At 42.4% G+C, this 16,714-nt stretch overlaps 1 protein-coding gene across 6 annotated transcripts in view; it reads right to left on the bottom strand.

Annotated features, from left to right (window-relative positions):
- NDRG3 (NDRG family member 3) overlaps positions 1 to 16,714 on the bottom strand; it is a 65,891-nt gene that overhangs the window by 4,192 nt on the left and 44,985 nt on the right. For all 6 annotated transcript variants that reach the window (XM_083508423.1, XM_083508421.1, XM_083508419.1 and 3 more), the window contains 12 exons: positions 10,562 to 10,667; positions 10,185 to 10,305; positions 8,977 to 9,039; positions 8,604 to 8,664; positions 7,175 to 7,261; positions 6,110 to 6,166; positions 5,340 to 5,443; positions 4,651 to 4,716; positions 3,396 to 3,447; positions 1,530 to 1,577; positions 709 to 744; positions 548 to 599 (listed from right to left, as the gene is read on the bottom strand). In XM_083508423.1, coding sequence (XP_083364549.1) covers positions 548 to 599; positions 709 to 744; positions 1,530 to 1,577; positions 3,396 to 3,447; positions 4,651 to 4,716; positions 5,340 to 5,443; positions 6,110 to 6,166; positions 7,175 to 7,261; positions 8,604 to 8,664; positions 8,977 to 9,039; positions 10,185 to 10,305; positions 10,562 to 10,667 — 853 coding nt within the window. The remainder of the gene's footprint in view (positions 1 to 547; positions 600 to 708; positions 745 to 1,529; positions 1,578 to 3,395; positions 3,448 to 4,650; positions 4,717 to 5,339; positions 5,444 to 6,109; positions 6,167 to 7,174; positions 7,262 to 8,603; positions 8,665 to 8,976; positions 9,040 to 10,184; positions 10,306 to 10,561; positions 10,668 to 16,714) is intronic.

The following is a 16,714-nucleotide window of genomic DNA, read 5'->3' as shown; positions in this document are numbered from 1 at the left end:
CCGGCGTACAGTTTCCGGGTCATGGGGCCAGCATGACTAAGCCGCTTCTGGCGAACCAGAGCAGCACACGGAAACGCCGTTTACCTTCCCGCCAGAGTGGTACCTATTTATCTACTTGCACTTTGATGTGCTTTCGAACTGCTAGGTTGGCAGGAGCAGGGACTGAGCAACGGGAGCTCACCCCGTTGCTGGGATTCGAACCGCCGACCTTCTGATCGGCAAGTCCTAGGCTCAGTGGTTTAACCCACAGCGCCACCCATGTCCCTAACCAAAGGATAGACCTTGGCAATTAACATTTTCCTTTCTGGAACTCTCCCAATTTAACCCACTCACCAAGGAATCTGGGAATCTGGACAAATATGCCTACAGTTCAGAGAAGACCTTCTTCCAAGTCCAGCAATATGCATGGCCCATATTGGCCAGTAGTGAAAAACACCAAGTCTCAATGGGGGGAAAAATAGACCTATCAGCAGCCTAGTGGGGTCTGAATGACAGGTAATTCCCAATCCTGCCCTCTGTGAAATAAGTCAGTGTAGTTATAACTTACTGTAGCCCATTCCCTGCACGAAATACTTGAAGGCTTCAGTCAGTTTCCCAGGCTGAAAAAATAAATATAAATATAAGCATAAACATAAACATAAATATAGCCATTATTTATACCCCTAAAAGCATACAAGATGCAGGAGACCCACTAAAATGAGAGCTCACCTGAACGACTTGAGGGAGCCCTCCACAGTCTGCCATCTGCAAGAAGAAATGGAGAAAGGAGAGAGTCAAAACCAAGATAAAATGACATTCAGCTAAAAATGCTGAGCAAACAAATGAAGCCTAAATTAGCCCAGCAAGTGGTGGATTATAGCATCAAGCTGAGACACAGTGTCTATTTCCAGCAAACATAGCTTTAAATTGAAGTTTCCTCAGGGAAAGAAAATGAATGGCATGCTGAGACGGGGAGCCTTCAGTGACATTAGCCACAGGGGAAGACGGCGAAAGGGAAATATATTTAATAGGGTTGAGGTTAGCCCTCATTTCTGGATTTGGACTAAGAGGAAGCACAGCTGCTAACAAACCCATTCCCTGCTGCCATTTCAGCCTCCAGAGTACACTTAAATGCAGGTATACAACTCTGATTTCTTCCTCTGTCATAGCACTAGAACTCAGGGACCTCAAATGAAGACTCAAGGCAGGCAAAAGAAAATACGTCTTCATGCAGGGCATTGTTAAATTATGGCATTCACTCTTGCATGAGACAGTGAAAGATATCAACTTGGACGGCTTTAAAAGAGTATTACACAAGTTAATGGAGAATAAGGCTATCAGGATGTCACCATTGCTATTGCCCTCTGGATCTGCTTACGTGCTTCCCATAGGCATCTGGTCAGCCATTGTGAGAACAGAGTTATGAACTAGATGGGGCCTTTGGTCCAATCCAGCAGGCTGTTCTTATGTAGTGGAGGATGGCAAACCAGGAAGCACAATGAACTCTAGAATGACAGCCCCCAAGACAGCCACTCATAGTTGATGGTTACCTTCAAGAGTGTTGTATTCATTGGATCCAGCCGTGAATTGCATTCAACCTACAAAGCACAAAACAGCATTTATTTCCCCCCTCCGTTATTTATCGAATTCATAGTTATTACCAAGGATCCAGCGAAGGTGGGGACTGGATACAGGAATATCATACTTTAGCAGCAGCACATCGAAGGAAGGGATTTGGTGGATAAGATACAATGTCCCTGTTCTTTCTCGGTAGTCGTGCCCACCCTGTGGAACGCCTTTCCGTTCCTGACTATCTGACTTTTAGAAGACATCTGAAGGCAGCCCTGTTCAGGGAAATTTTTAATGTCTCATGTTGTATTGTGTTATAATTTGTTGGAAGCCACCCAGAGTGGCTAGGGGAACCCAGTCAGATGGGCAACATAAGGAAGAAGAAGAAGAAGAAGTTAGGATTGAGAGTTTTTCCGGGTATCTGATGTGACTGATATATGCCCATATGAAAGATGCATGAACATGTAGACCAGAGGTACCCAATGTGGGGAACTCCAGATGTTGTTGGACTCCAATTCCCATAATCCTCACACAGCACAGACAAAGATGATGGGAACTGTAGTCCCAAAACACAGAGTGCACAATGTTGGTTATATCTAATAAAGTCTAGTTATGACATCAAAAGCCAATACAGTGAATAAAAAGCTGGACTTGGAAGTCCTGTGTTCAAATTTCTGCTCAGCCATTAAGCTTGCACAGCCTTATCTAACCTTAATGTTAACAGCAGAATAAAATGACATAAATGAAACACTGAGGCAAGTCTCCAGGAAGCACAAAGCAGGGACAACACATACATTCTAAATTTCTCAACCTCCACAATTGACACTGAAAGCAGAGATGCAGATTCACTGTTAACGATAGCAGCCAGAAAAACTGTGGTGCTGAAAACTCATTTGATTTGAGAACAGAGAATTTGAGAGGGAAGTGGCAACACCAATTCACACAACCACATCTCTCAGGGCTTGTGTTGATGTTATTTTACCCACTTGAATCTTTGTGAGAGCAGAAGGGAATGAACTGAGAGACAGAGAGACAAAAAGAGTCGCTCGATATACATTGCCTTTATAACATCAGAATGGGCTGCATGGATCTAGACACAAGTATCTAATCACCAGCACCCCAATCTGTGCCTAACTGGTAGGATATGTATGTTGAAACTTGCCCAGATATTAACTACAGTTCAGAGATGAGATCCCCCACCCTCCCCTTGAACATTAAGACACCAGGAGGAGAAATTATACCTGTGTCAAAGAGCTTTGACAGCTCATGAGTAATTAAAAGTATTTCATAACTCAGCTTATGACAGCTGTCAGACTTACTATTGCTAAATTTTGGAGTACTTTGAATGGCAATCTTTTTGAAATCTGATTTTTACAGATTTGGGACTTGGCTCTGATGGACAAGCTAACAGATAAAGTACGGCAATGATGGATTAATAACAAAAATCAGACAAAGTTTATTTTTAAAAAATGGTTCCGCTTTCTTTCTTATGCCCTCACAAAAGAACATGAATACAGATCACCAGCAATTCAAGGAGACCTCTGGAAGGACACCTTCATTTGCCCAGCAGAATACTTTTCAATAATTCCTTGACTATTCTGCTATCACAAAACTGTATTTTGGGGGGTGGGGAATTATATATTGTGATATATGAAAATCAGTAAGTGAATAGTTTAAAAAGCAATGGCCTGTATTTTATCCTCACACAAATTCAAGACTCATGGATAGAAGCAAACACCTCACTTGATAAATACTACTTGAACGGATTGTGTGAAATTTGCAGAGTTTCTCCTGCCAAGAAAGGAAGGAAGTGGAGAGTAAAGAGTATAATAACCAGGCATACTTACCACAGCTTCAACTGCTGGTGAGCTGTCCCCAACCACTAATAAGACAGGACACCTGTACAAAATCCACAGGAGAAAGTTGTAGTCTGCACAATTTAAACAAGCATCAACTCCTGCTGTCATAAATTCTGCTGTTTTATTTTTTGCTAAGAGTTGCTAGCATTTCTATAAAGCAACCCTAAACCTAGAAAATACCATCATTTGTATTACAGTTCCTGTTCATTTGAATACCCTACATTTCTGGTCTGCAATACATCTCCATTGCTCCGCAACAAAACATCCCACCATACTAGCTATTGGAGTCTTGGGAGAACCCCCAGAGAAGATTTGGGGAGATGCAGGAGGTGTGTAGGGGAGGGAAAGGTTTGTTGCACAAGCAGAAGACATTCCGTGCACAAAGTGACTTCACCGGATACATCACGTTCATGAATACTTCATTATGCTGTATTTCTATACTAGATCACTATTTCTTAATGTACTTAATGCCAGTGTACATTCATTCATTCATTCATTCAAACATGCCTGTACCAACTGATAAGAGACACAGGGAAAGTGATCTCACCATATTTTGTTCATATGTACAACTTTTCCCCCACGATGGAGCTTGGGGAAATAATTATCTGTGCTTTAGGGCAGATACCCACTGTGCAGTGCAATGACGGGCTGAAGGCCTGTGACATGAAACATCTATCACCCCAGCAACAGTTTTTCAAACACCTGAAGGGCTATGGCATGAATGGATCACATTTGGTTTTTGTTGTTCCAGAGGGTAGCACCAGAACCAATTGGTTTGAATTGCAAAAAAGGGGATTTCAACTGAACTTTAGGAAGAATCGCCACGGTGAAACAGAATGCCTAGAAGGCATTCCTTTGTTAGAGGTTTTTAAGCGGAGTCTGCACAGCCATGTATCTATCAATAGATTTCCTGCATTAGCAGCGGGTTGGGGTTTAACTGACTTGGAGGTCTTTTTCAACTTTAGGAGAGAGAAATGAATTAAATAAAAATAAAGGCAGTTAGATAGGCTGAAGTAGATATTTGGGGTGCAGATAACTCAATTAAGCGTCCAATTTGCAAGTTGTTCTACTAAAAGCATTGCAAAAGGAGATAAATCATGTACTACATTAATATTTTTAAAGGATGTGGAACTCTGGGTACACGGGCAATGGGGAAACAGAGGAAACAGAATACTGCTAAACTTAGAAAAGGAATTCCACATAATTTCAAGCACAGGTTCAAAGATGACCGAGATAAACTTACTTGAGTGTTTTTCCTGCCTCTTCAGTCATACCCAAGACTGGCCTCTCAATGTCCAGATCTCTACGGCTAGGAAGACAATACGGGAGGACCAAGTCAAACAAGGCTGGGATGGAGGCAATGTAGGCATTGCCTAACTCAGGCATCCCCAAATTCGGACCTCCGGAAGTTTTGGGACTACAACTCCCACCATCCCTAGCTAACAGGAGCAATGGTCAGGGATGATGGGAATTGTAGTCCCAAAACATCTGGAGGGCCGCGTTTGGGGGTGCCTGGCCTAACTACTCTACGAGGTGCACAATTTCCCTCTTGTTACCAACAAGAGGCACATGTGCTTTAGTCCCCACCCACCCCTCAGCTTGCCACATGACTACTTTATCTCCTAGTTGTTTGCTCTATTCATAAGCTAGAAAGCATAAAAAGAATGAAGCAACCAGACTAAGATTTTGCTTAGATAAAAAAGCCCTGACAACTAGAACAACATTATAGGGTCACATGTCGATGGCACTGGATCTTAAACTAAAGAAGGGAACCTGGTAAGCTTCTTGAACGAGGGAGGCTCTTTGATTTTTTTAAAACAAAGGCTATTCCAATATATATGCTGTCAACTGCTGCAGAAGCACTATGTATGCACAATTATACTTTCAAGGTTGGGGTGGGGGGTGAAACAGGATTCTATACCAGTCTTGTACCTGTTATAGGAGGTGACAAAGAGCTGTAAGTTCTCCTGATTGATGTCCTGTGCAATATGAAGTCTGTAGGTCTGGATCAGCTCCAAGTTAGCTTGCAGTTCTTCCTAGTGAAGAATGACAAATATTCTAATCAGTTGTCTTGCTAACCATGCTATTAAAAAAAAAGCAAATATACAAGGAATTTGTCAAATGAAACTACAAAAAACCCTTTCAATACAAGCTTTCAAACATGCCTTTTAGGACTCGTTTGCTCTAGTTTGCCTTTTACAATGTTTTTAATGAAACTGATTCCTGAAACTTGGCACTTCTTTATAATTCTGATTATGTGGTTTTTGTAAACACTCTGATGTATTTCAAATTAAACTCCTTTAGTTGTACACTACATTGAGAGGCCTACGCCCTAAGAGACAGAATATAAATATTACAAATAAAACACTTGTATGAAGAGCTTGCTGTAAAGGAAGGAGAGATAGTGGGAGGTCACATATACATGTACTTGCAGCATGAGTATACACATAAAGAATCAACACACAGGAAATATTCCAATGCTGGAATGTTTAGCAATGCCTGGTCATCCCAGAATGCTCAAGAAAAGGGGAGCAGAATGTCAAAACACACACTTTTTTTTTACTCATTCAACAACTTAAAACTGAGACAGTAATAATGTTATTGTAAGCAGCTACTGAGGTTAGGATCAAAGCAGTTCATTTTTATTTAAAGTTCTTTATATTAATAGGCATTTTCGATATTGGATCCAGCAGTTGACTTACATGACCAAAATGGTGAGCCAGAACAATGTCCACAATGTTTGTTGTCCACCCAGAAAACTGGAAAAAAGAAAAGTCAAATTATTTCAAGTGGTGGCACTACACGGTAGTCAAGCAACACAGAACAGGCTGCAGTCACAACTCCAACACCCATTTACTTTTGAAGAAACCACATTAAATCCAATGGGATTTTACTTCTGTGCAGACATGATGGGGCTAATGAAAGATGTAATCCAAGATCTGGAGGGGACCACACTGGCTACCCTGATGTGCATAAATCTGGCAAACAATTATAAAACAGTGCATATGAAGGCAAAAGTAAGTATTTTTTTTTTTCTTGTTTAAAAGTTCCATCCCACTGGCTCTTTTTTATTTATTTTTTAAACTGCCTGTTGCATTCCATATGCATTGCCATAGAAAAAGTACCGTATTTTTCTGTTTATAAGACTAATTTTCCCCCCTGAAAAATTAGGGGGTGTCTTATACTCTGGGCCATGAGTAGGCAAACTAAGACCTGGGGGCCGGATCCGGCCCAATCGCCTTCTAAATCCGGCCCACGAACGGTCATGGAATGAGCGTGTTTTTACATGAGTAGAATGTGTGCTTTTATTTAAAATGCATCTCTGGTTTATTTGTGGGGCATAGGAATTCGTTCATTTCCCCCCCCAAAAAATATAGTCCGGCCCCCCACAATGTCTGAGGGACAGTGGACTGGCCCCCTGCTGAAAAAGTTTGCTGACCTCTGCTCTGGGCCATCTCCCCCCCACCATTTTCTTAAATCTGAATCTGAGTCCCCCAAAATAGGGGGCATCTTATAGATGGAAAAATACGGTATATAGAAAAGTATATTCTTTGGCTCTGTGTCAGCTACATGGCTGGGTATCTCTAGTGATACAACGTAAGTAATTAGAATAAAGAAGAGAAGAGTTTGACCTTTGCTTTAAAAAAGCAAACAAATGAAAGGCAAAGCAGTCATCAATAATATCAAAGCATTCACTAAAACCTAATTCCAGTAACTGAATAATGTAAATCAGCATTGGCATTCCAATTATGGAAGAACAATCCTACCTTGGATGCTGCCCAGTCCATCCATCCTTTTCCACATGGGTCAATGTTAACAAGTACCAGACCTTCCACCAAGTCAGGGTGATGCAACTAAAAAATAAAAAACCACTTGTAAATTGCAGGTAGAAAAAGATTTAATCCTCCCTTTCCCCCAAAGATTGGCATGAGAATCTGGGACACGGCTTATGTGACTCAGCTGTCTAATATGATAAGAGTAAGGAAAGAGAGTTTTTTAACCTGAAAAACAGACCACTTTTGTTATATAATGTAATAATAAGGTTCAAGATATGGTACAACCTTACTCTTCATTAGCAGTAACTGAATTATTGATTTCAGTCTCAATTAGTAAAGCGTACTTGATTATATATAATTTTTTTCCAAAAAGCAAGATAACACGAGCCAGAAAGATGAAACTTTTATAAAATAACTTAATTGTTTTTCTTAAGTTCTGGTTAGATTAAAAAAAAATGGAAATGGAAAATGAGGATTTAATACATTTCAATTCAAAATGAACTTCTTTTTTGAGGAACATGTCTAGTGTGTATATTCCCAAATATTGTGATTTAAAATGCAAAGGAGTATGAATGACTAGCCTAGACCACAGTAACTATAAGGCAACCATGTATGAGCAATGTATACCGCCTTGAGCTCCTTGAAAGGTGGTATATAAATGCAATACAATAAAATGAAATGAAATAGCCACAATATTAAGGGTGTATGCCAAAGAGCTCAGTTTAGCCTGGGAAATAATACATGAGAAGACTAGTAGACTTAACTGGCACTTAAGGGATGCGGGTGGCGCTGTGGGTTAAACCACAGAGCCTAGGACTTGCCAATCAGAAGGTCGGCAGTTCAAATCCCCGCAACGGGGTGAGCTCCCGTTGCTCGGTCCCTGCTCCTGCCAACCTAGCAGTTTGAAAGCACGGCAAAGTGCAAGTAGATAAATAGGTACTGCTCCAGCGGGAAGGTAAACGGTGTTTCCGTGCGCTGCTCTGGTTTGCCAGCAGCGGCTTAGTCATGCTGGCCACATGACCCGGAAGCTGTACGCCGGCTCCCTCGGCCAATAAAGCAAGATGAGTGCCACAACCCCAGAGTCGGCCACGACTGGACCTAATGATCAGGGGTCCCTTTACCTTTAACAGTAAATTTACTGCTTTGTTGAGTGATCATCCTCCTGGAATTGAATAGCAGCCCACAAGGATCTATCCATCACTTTGAATTAACTGTCTCACCTTTCATCAACTTTTTATGGAAGTCCTTCCTCCAGAGGGGTTGGGACATCCATGATTCAGGCCACTTGCTCTTACCAGTATTTCTCATTACTGCACTCATCTCTGCTACGTGTGTTTTTATAAACAGGCAGCCCTATGCATGGAGCACAGAGAGACAGAATTTGTTCACACAGGGAAATCAACAGTCAGAGGCTACTTACTGCAAACTTGCTAAGGATATAAGCGCCAGCTCCAACGCCAATACCAATTACGCTTTTCAGACTGAAAGAGAGTTCAAAGTGAGAACATGCTTCAAAGCCCATAACATACCCAGCCATCGTCCTTTAGATCAGCAATGAGATGGGTGATCTGCTGAAGGGAGCTACTGTGGTTCATGGTGAAGAACAATGGGGTGGTTACAAAAATACTGCATGTATAATTTAAATGAAACTGAGCAACTGCTTCATTTCTATGCATCCTAAACACATGTCTCTCCTCTATTCCTGGGGAAGATTCTGGGGAATGGGGACATGCTATGTGGACATCCTGCAGTGAAGCAAATTATTAAAGGCCTGGGTGTCTTTGTATACTTGCCTCAGGTGCGTAAGAACAGCAGGGAGCATTTCAGCTAATTCATCAATAGAGGGATACTGGTATCTGAAACCATAAAAAGGGGGTGTTAGTTAACAAGAGAGGCTGCCAATAGCTGACATACATTAACTCAAAACCTAAAGATGTTATTTCAAGGCACATTGTCAAACACACAATTCTGCAAGGAGGTTCCAATAATAATAGATCCTGGGGCTGAAGCATGACATATGGGAATAAATATGTATACTGACCAAAATCACACAATTTAAAAGCTGAAGTAGCTTACAAGAGACCTTCGTCTTGCAGGCAACACTCCCAATAGCATACATCTCCCCCAGCTCCCAAGGGAGACTCTACAGCTACCTCCACAGCAAAGACCCAAAAAACAGGCATATTTCAAGCTCTCTCAACAATAGCGGTAGAATTCTGTACAGCAAAAGGAGAGCAAGGAACTAGGTACAGCCCTTGTCAAAATCCTTCCAATCCATACATTATCACATCTACATAACTTCCACCTCATAAAGGAGTGCTACAGCATTATATAGGGGACGCGGGTGGCGCTGTGGGTTAAACCACAGAGCCTAGAACTTGCCGATCAGAAGGTCGGCAGTTTGAATCCCCGTGATGGGGTGAGCTCCCATTGCTCGGTCCCTGCTCCTGCCAATCTAGCAGTTTGAAAGCACATCAAAGTGCAAGTAGATAAATAGGTACCGCTCCAGCGGGAAGGTAAACGGCGTTTCCGTGCGCTGCTCTGGTTTGCCAGAAGCGGCTTAGTCATGCTGGCCACATGACCCAGAAGCTGTCTGCGGACAAATGCCGGTTCCCTCAATCAGTAAATCAAGATGAGCGCCGCAAGAGTTGCCTGCGACTGGACCTAACGGTCAGGGGTACCTTTAACTTTACAACATTATACAGCAGAAGTACTATAGAAAACTACAAAACGGAGACCACATAAAAAAATGAGAGTAGCAATTAAACTACAATGCAGCAGTTAATGAAATTTGGATTGAAGAATTCTTTTTAAAGCCAGGCTTTCTTTTTTCCCAGTGGAGAGAATTGCACAAATAGGGTGTCACCACTGAAAAAGCCTTGTCTCAATCTGTCTGACGTGTCTTATCAACATGCCATACAACAGGACCTCAGAGACTGGTCTTAAAACCTGGCGCAGGCAGCCCCAGGGAAAGAGATCAGAGAGATGCTACTGCACTTACCCAGAGGGGAAAGGGGGAGCCCCTTCTTGCTGTCCTGGGGCATCGACATGGCACACAGCAAAGTGCTGAGTGATTTCCTGCATGTCTTCAAAGTTGAAAAAAGCATTGAAGCAGGACTTATCTGTAAGAAAAACGCTGGGAATGACCACATGTGAAAGCACTGCTCCATTCTGACTTTAGGCTCATGTTTTGAACTGTGACCACACCAAACAAGAAAGAAAGAAAGAAAGAAAGAAAGAAAGAAAGAAAGAAAGGCTGGAACCGAATGTGTGCCAAGGTTCTCTCTTGTCCTTAAAGTCATCAGTAAGAATATACTTGCTGAACTTGCAAACCAAAAATTGCCTAGGTCTGCTTACCTAGAAATAAAGGGGACTTACGGTTTAGGCCAATATCATGGTATGTGAGGATGGCAGGCCTGTTTCCTTTTGGGGTGCCCCGCATAGTGACATGAACAACTCCACAAGCTGTCTCGATGTCATGCTCCTACAGGAAAAAACAAACAACCCACCTGGCTATTAGAGAAAACAAGCCCTGAGGAGACATCTTGGCTGGGAAGCAGTGAGCCCCCAGCAACAGGCTTATCAATCACTGAGGAAATGTGTTTCCTGTTTAGACATGGAGCACTCAAGGTGACTTACAAATAATTACAAAAGAGTTTAAAAATGGTCACACTAAAACAAGTTGGAATACTGCTTTGTTGTTGTTTTTTTTTAATAAAATTTTTATTGGTTTTACAAAATTTTTAAAGACAAACAAACACATAAAAAGACATACAAACACGTATAATTTCGTAGCATTTTTTCATAGACTTCTTTTCCGGGACTCCCCCATACCCCCCCCTTTCTGCATCCCAATGTCCAAAATATTTTTTTAGCAACTTCTGAATATTCCTTTCCAAGCTCTGTCATCTTAATCTTTTCTATAATCTTATCTCATAACACTGCATCCCTTTCTTCCTGAAAATCTCAACATTCTAACATTCGTCTGGAATACTGCTTTGTCAACTAAAAGAGAAATGATAACGAAACCTACATATTACCACTGGCAAGTTGTGGAGGGGGAGGGTATATATGTTTTATTCTGTCCATGTTTCATTCTATCAATAAAAACCTTTTAAAAAAACACAGGCACAATTCAATAAATGCTTTTAAAAAAAACCAAACATTTCCAGTGGCTGGTAGAACTTGAATAGCAAAGGTGCCAGCTGGATCTCTCAAGGAAGAGAATTCCACATAGCCAGTGTCACAATAGAAAAAGCCCAGCTGTATACCCTCTTATTTCTCACGAAGGGATGCAGAGGATATGTGTTTCCTATGGTATGGTAGATGTCCCATTACTTGCCACCTACATCAGCAGTTCAGGAACCTGATGACCAATCGGGTGCCTGATACATGAGATCTCAGGTTGCACAACAAAGCAGCAATGGATGCACTGAACAGAAAGACACTGGCAGTTATTCTAATCTATCCCAAGCCCTAATCGGAACTCACGGGACTCTTGTAAAACAGATAGCAGATACAGTGGTACCTCTGGTTACGAACTTAATTTGTTCTGGAGGTCGGTTCTTAACCCGAGGTACCACTTTAGCTAATGGGGCCTGCCGTGCCATTAACCTGAGGTACTACTTCTGGGTTAGTGGAGTCTGTAACCTGATGTGTTTGTAACCCGAGGTACCACTGTATAGAGGGAAACACAAACGTTGTCAATACACCTGGCGCAGCAGCTTTTATGAAAGCAGATACTCTATGATGATTAGGAAACAAAAAAAGGCCCCTTAAGATAGAAACATCAGCTTGAGTTACTGAAATTTAACGTGCCCAAATAGTGCATTGTGAGTTATGCCTGGCTCAAAACCTATTTAGCTACATGTAAATTTCACTAATTTATATGGAAATTACTTCTCCATATTAATACATGGTATCTGCTTCTCTCTCTGAAAGCCACCTGGTCAGCCTTTCTCAGTCAGTTAGTGACCCCTCCAAACTGTCTTCTGAAGGAGAAACAGACATGCAAAAAGGGTGCCAAGCAATAATAAAAGCAAACTAGCAACTATGAAGTATATGAAGTTACCAGGGATGGAAGACATTGGTTTACATATAAATGGCAAAGGTGATAGCAAAGATGGAAGGAATTAAAATGAAAGTCAGAGCAGGCTCTTGGCAACCCTTCTTGCAAAAAAAGCAGAATGTAGAAGCACAGTACGAGCCTCTAAGACAGCTTCCCCTGGCCTGAAATCCTCCAGTTGTGGATAGAACAGAACTCCCATCATCCCTGACCACTAGTCATGCTGGCTGGGACTGATAAGGAGTTGGGAGTCCAAAAGCATCTAGAGGGCACTAGATTTCAGGAAGATTGCTCTGGCCTACTAGATCTTAAGGCGATATTTCATTTTTATTAAGGTCATGGAATATTATCATAATATGGCTAAAGGTCAACTGTATTTCATAAACAGGAAAAAGGTTGTGACGTACACACTACAAAAGAACTGTGTTAAAGATCTGTGTGCCCACCAGAAACTATTGTTGTGGCATCTGTCTGTCTCAACAGACAATGGAGTGCATATTCAGGGGTGAAGTCAAACTGCTATGTTAGTAGCACCCAAGTAACCTGCCTGAGGTGAAAGCCTGGGTAGTGTGTGTGGAAGTCCTGGGCTGCCCAGACGTTAAGAACCCCTCTTGGCCTCACTGATGTGGTCCAAAGGAAAGCAGAGCAATACGTTTGGCACCAGCTTGGCTGCAGGAGTTGCCAGAAGGAAGCATAAAAGCTGCCATCCCATGGTCTTAGGGACTCCACTCTGGATTTGTATAAGGGTGTACTCCTTTGTCTTTTCTTTTCCCAGGTCAACTGACAGTATGACCACAGCAGTCTGCTTTTATGGGATACAGCTGTTGTTTCCTAGCAGCTGGGCACTGCAGCTAAGCAACTGCAGGTATGTTCAGAAAAATAATTTGGAGTGGGCAAAGCAATGTAGGCAGGGAAAATAAAGCCTCAGCAACCCCCCCCCCAAAAAACCCTAATAAATCTGAAAACAAATGAAAGGTAACAAAGGGCTTATCCACACTTCGACTTGCCCTGCTGTCCCCCACCCCCGGAAAACTTCTCTTTAGCGCTCAGTCAGAGCAACCACCCCTTTCCCCATGTTCTGATCTATTGTGGAAGTGTGGATGAGGCCAAAGAGTGTGAAAGAAGAAGAGTTGGGACATCTGATCTCCCAGTGGCTTGGGGAAAGATCCTTACAGCCTGGACAGAAGGCGCCATTTTTTGACAAGAACTCAGCGTCCACTTGGAGCAACATGACACAGCTGATTCTACGGCTCAAATCCTTCCTTTTCGCCTTCATTCTGAACTCCTAAGCTAGCAATCAAGTGGTCAGTTCAGTGTGCCGCTTCTGATTAGGAGTTGGTGTCAATATACAGTGGTACCTCGGGTTACATAAGCTTCAGGTTACATACGCTTCAGGTTACAGACTCCGCTAACCCAGAAATAGTGCTTCAGATTAAGAACTTTGCTTCAGAATGAGAACAGAAATCGTGCTCCGGCAGTGCAGCAGCAGCAGGAGGCCCCATTAGCTAAAGTGGTGCTTTAGTTTCAGGTTAAGAACGGACCTCCGGAATGAATTAAGTACGTAACCTGAGGTACCACTGTGTGTGTGTATATATTACTTTTTACATATAAATTAAAAGCTATTTGATGTTCTGAACTGCATTCAGTGGACATGGTGTTTTTACCTCCACCCCTCATTAAATATTGAGGTTGGGCTTTATACACAAAACCTTCTACAGACATGCCTTACTAAGTTTTACCCAGATGAAGATGAGTATTGCTCACTTTAGTCGTATCAGTGCATGTAATGCAACAGGACAGCCTGTTATAAGGACTCTGAAACTTAAGCTCTGTTCATGTGCTACTTGCATGTAGAGCGAAAGCACAGGAAAAGTAGCCATGGGGTCATGCATTTAGTCCCACCCCCAGTAGAGAACTGCTCCTACATCTGCACCATGTTGAGCATAACATCTGCAGGGAGGAGCTTTCTCTGTGCAGGATTTAGTGTCCTGCATCGTAAATCAAAAGGGGAGCTCCATGCACAGAAAAGACTCCCTGCTGCAGACATTATGCTCAACAGGACAATGGCGGGAACTGGAAGAGCAGCAGCATGACTTCGGGGGTTGTGCTAAATGCGTGGCCTGAAGGTCCCCTTCGCCACACTTGCCCTTTACACATGAGTATTGCATGTACAGGGCTTAAGTCACAACTGAAATAGACCAAGTTTCAGGTATAGGAACTGACATTGCCTGAAAATACTGAAATAATATTGATGTTACTCCCAAACATTTCCACCAAAGGCGGTGTGGGGTAACTAACCGGTTTGGACTGGATTTAAACAGCAGATGGCACTAATCCCCCTTTTAGTCTGCAGTGCTTCCCGCCCACTTTGGGGAGACAGCAGCCCTGCCCTAGAAGATTCATTAGGTGAACATGGTGTGAAGTCTGATTGCTTTCTCAAGATCAGCCTGCTGCTGGCATCCCACGTGAGGCTATCAAGAGCAGCTCTGACGTCTGCTTTCACATTTGAAGTGTGAGCAAGCTAGTGTATGTTATGTACAGGAAGGGTGAAGACACGAGTTGCACATTATCTGCAGGAGGCTGCACAGATTACACTGACACATCTGCACCGTTGTTTTTAAAGACAAAGAGGTTTAATTAACAAGAGCAAAAGATTTAGCAAAAGGTATTTAAGAAGCAGATCAGCAACACTTTCCTAACTTTGAGCACACATGCAGTAAGTCTCAGAGGATTACTATTTCTGGTAGGAAAAATATTAAGCAAGTTTGAGATGTATGCAAGAGAAATACAAGGTGTTAAAAAAACCCCACCCCTATGTATTTTGCCTTGGTGACAATTATGCAAAAAATACTGAAGAAATGGGTCATTTCAGGGACTAAAGTAGGAAACCTGCAGAGAGTTATAGCCTATAAACTCTGCAAACACAGTTCAAAGTCCTGTCTTTCTGTTAGCTAGTATGCATTCCATGATCTGGCCACACATGGATGTTTCTGCTCTGCACTGTAAAATTAGCACATGTGACCGTATCAGCTTCATGAGCACAATAAAAGGGACAGCTCATGCCACTCATGGCAAGAGCTACGAAAAGCTGCATGGCTTTAATTGTCTGGCATCTATTACAGAACCCAAGCTTACAATTTTAGGAAACTGAGTTCAGTGTTGCAGAATAAAGCCTAAAGACAGTTTGGCCAGTTTTGATGCAGAAATTAAAATCAGGATGGGATAATGGGTCTGGAAAGAATGCAAAACCTCATGTAAACTCAAAGCTTAACAATACCGTTTTCACAAAGCAACAGGCAGCTTTAAAGCAAAGCAGTTTTAGCTAGAGAAAATGCTGTCAGGCTTGCAGAGGAGGCAGGAGGAAAAAAGATATCCATGTTTTCCATGATAAATGGGCCATGGGCATAATTAGGCCCAGCACAGGTCCCAATTTGGCTGTCTTCCCTAAACCACACCCACCTGCCTGAGGGGCAGGTAGAGAAGCAGCTGCCAATGCCCAATTTAGTTCCTTAAAAGTATGCTCCTGATTGTCCATCAACAAGAGAGGCTTACTGACACCACTGATCAGCTGACAGGCCGGCAGAGCAAGCCCACCTTGGAGAACTCTCAGCAGCACAGCAGACTCCTACAGAAAGCACAGCTTGAAATCAGCGTCTATCAGCTGCCTGGCAGTAAATTCAAGTCCTGCTTGGCTGATCTTGGATTTTCCTTCCATGTGGCTTGCTGTGCTACAAAGGAAAAATGGGTCACCTGGAGTCATAATGACTTCACGTGACTGACAGGTGGGCAGGCTCCACTTACCTATCAAAACTGCCAACTGATGAATTCATTTACCCATCCCAGCATTTACCCAAACAAAAACAAAACTACCCCATACCAGAGCTAATTGTTATGCCCTGCTTGACCAAGGTACTTAAAAGGCTTTACACCAAGTCGTCTTTCAGCATACACAATAACCCGAGCTTTTAAGAACAATCAATCAAAGCAAATAAATCTCTGTTGCAGACACTTAGCACAATCCAGACTCGACTGATTTCAGCCCTCTTTGGCCCATTTGGCTTTAAAAAGCATTTAGACAGAGAGAGTTCTGCAGATGACATCTTTGGCTCCTGATCAGCAAGGGAAATGTTTACAGCGGAAAGGAACCAACCATGATTCAAGTGAGAAAAGGGCAAACTAATAAATTTTACAATGCGCTCAAGAAGCCAGAGCAAGGGCAAGAGCAAGATTGCTTATGTTCCTCACAGCATATGACCTTAGTCCTCTTCACTTGTAGATTTTCCTTGGACTCTCAACTGATAAAAGGACAGAAGGGTAAGTTGCCAATTCATCCCAACTGCTTTTCTTTCTTAAAAATCTGTCCTCAGATTCAGTGTGTTGAAGTAGTGGATACAGCATCCGACTAGGACCTGAGACAACAGCATTTGAATCCCCATGCAGGCAGCCATGAAACTCAAGGGGTGACC

The sequence above is a fragment of the Podarcis liolepis genome, assembly GCF_965112155.1.
Source record: "Podarcis liolepis genome assembly, chromosome: 6".
Classification (NCBI taxonomy): Eukaryota; Metazoa; Chordata; class Lepidosauria; order Squamata; family Lacertidae; genus Podarcis; species Podarcis liolepis.
This window is presented reverse-complemented; position numbering and strand designations above follow the sequence as displayed.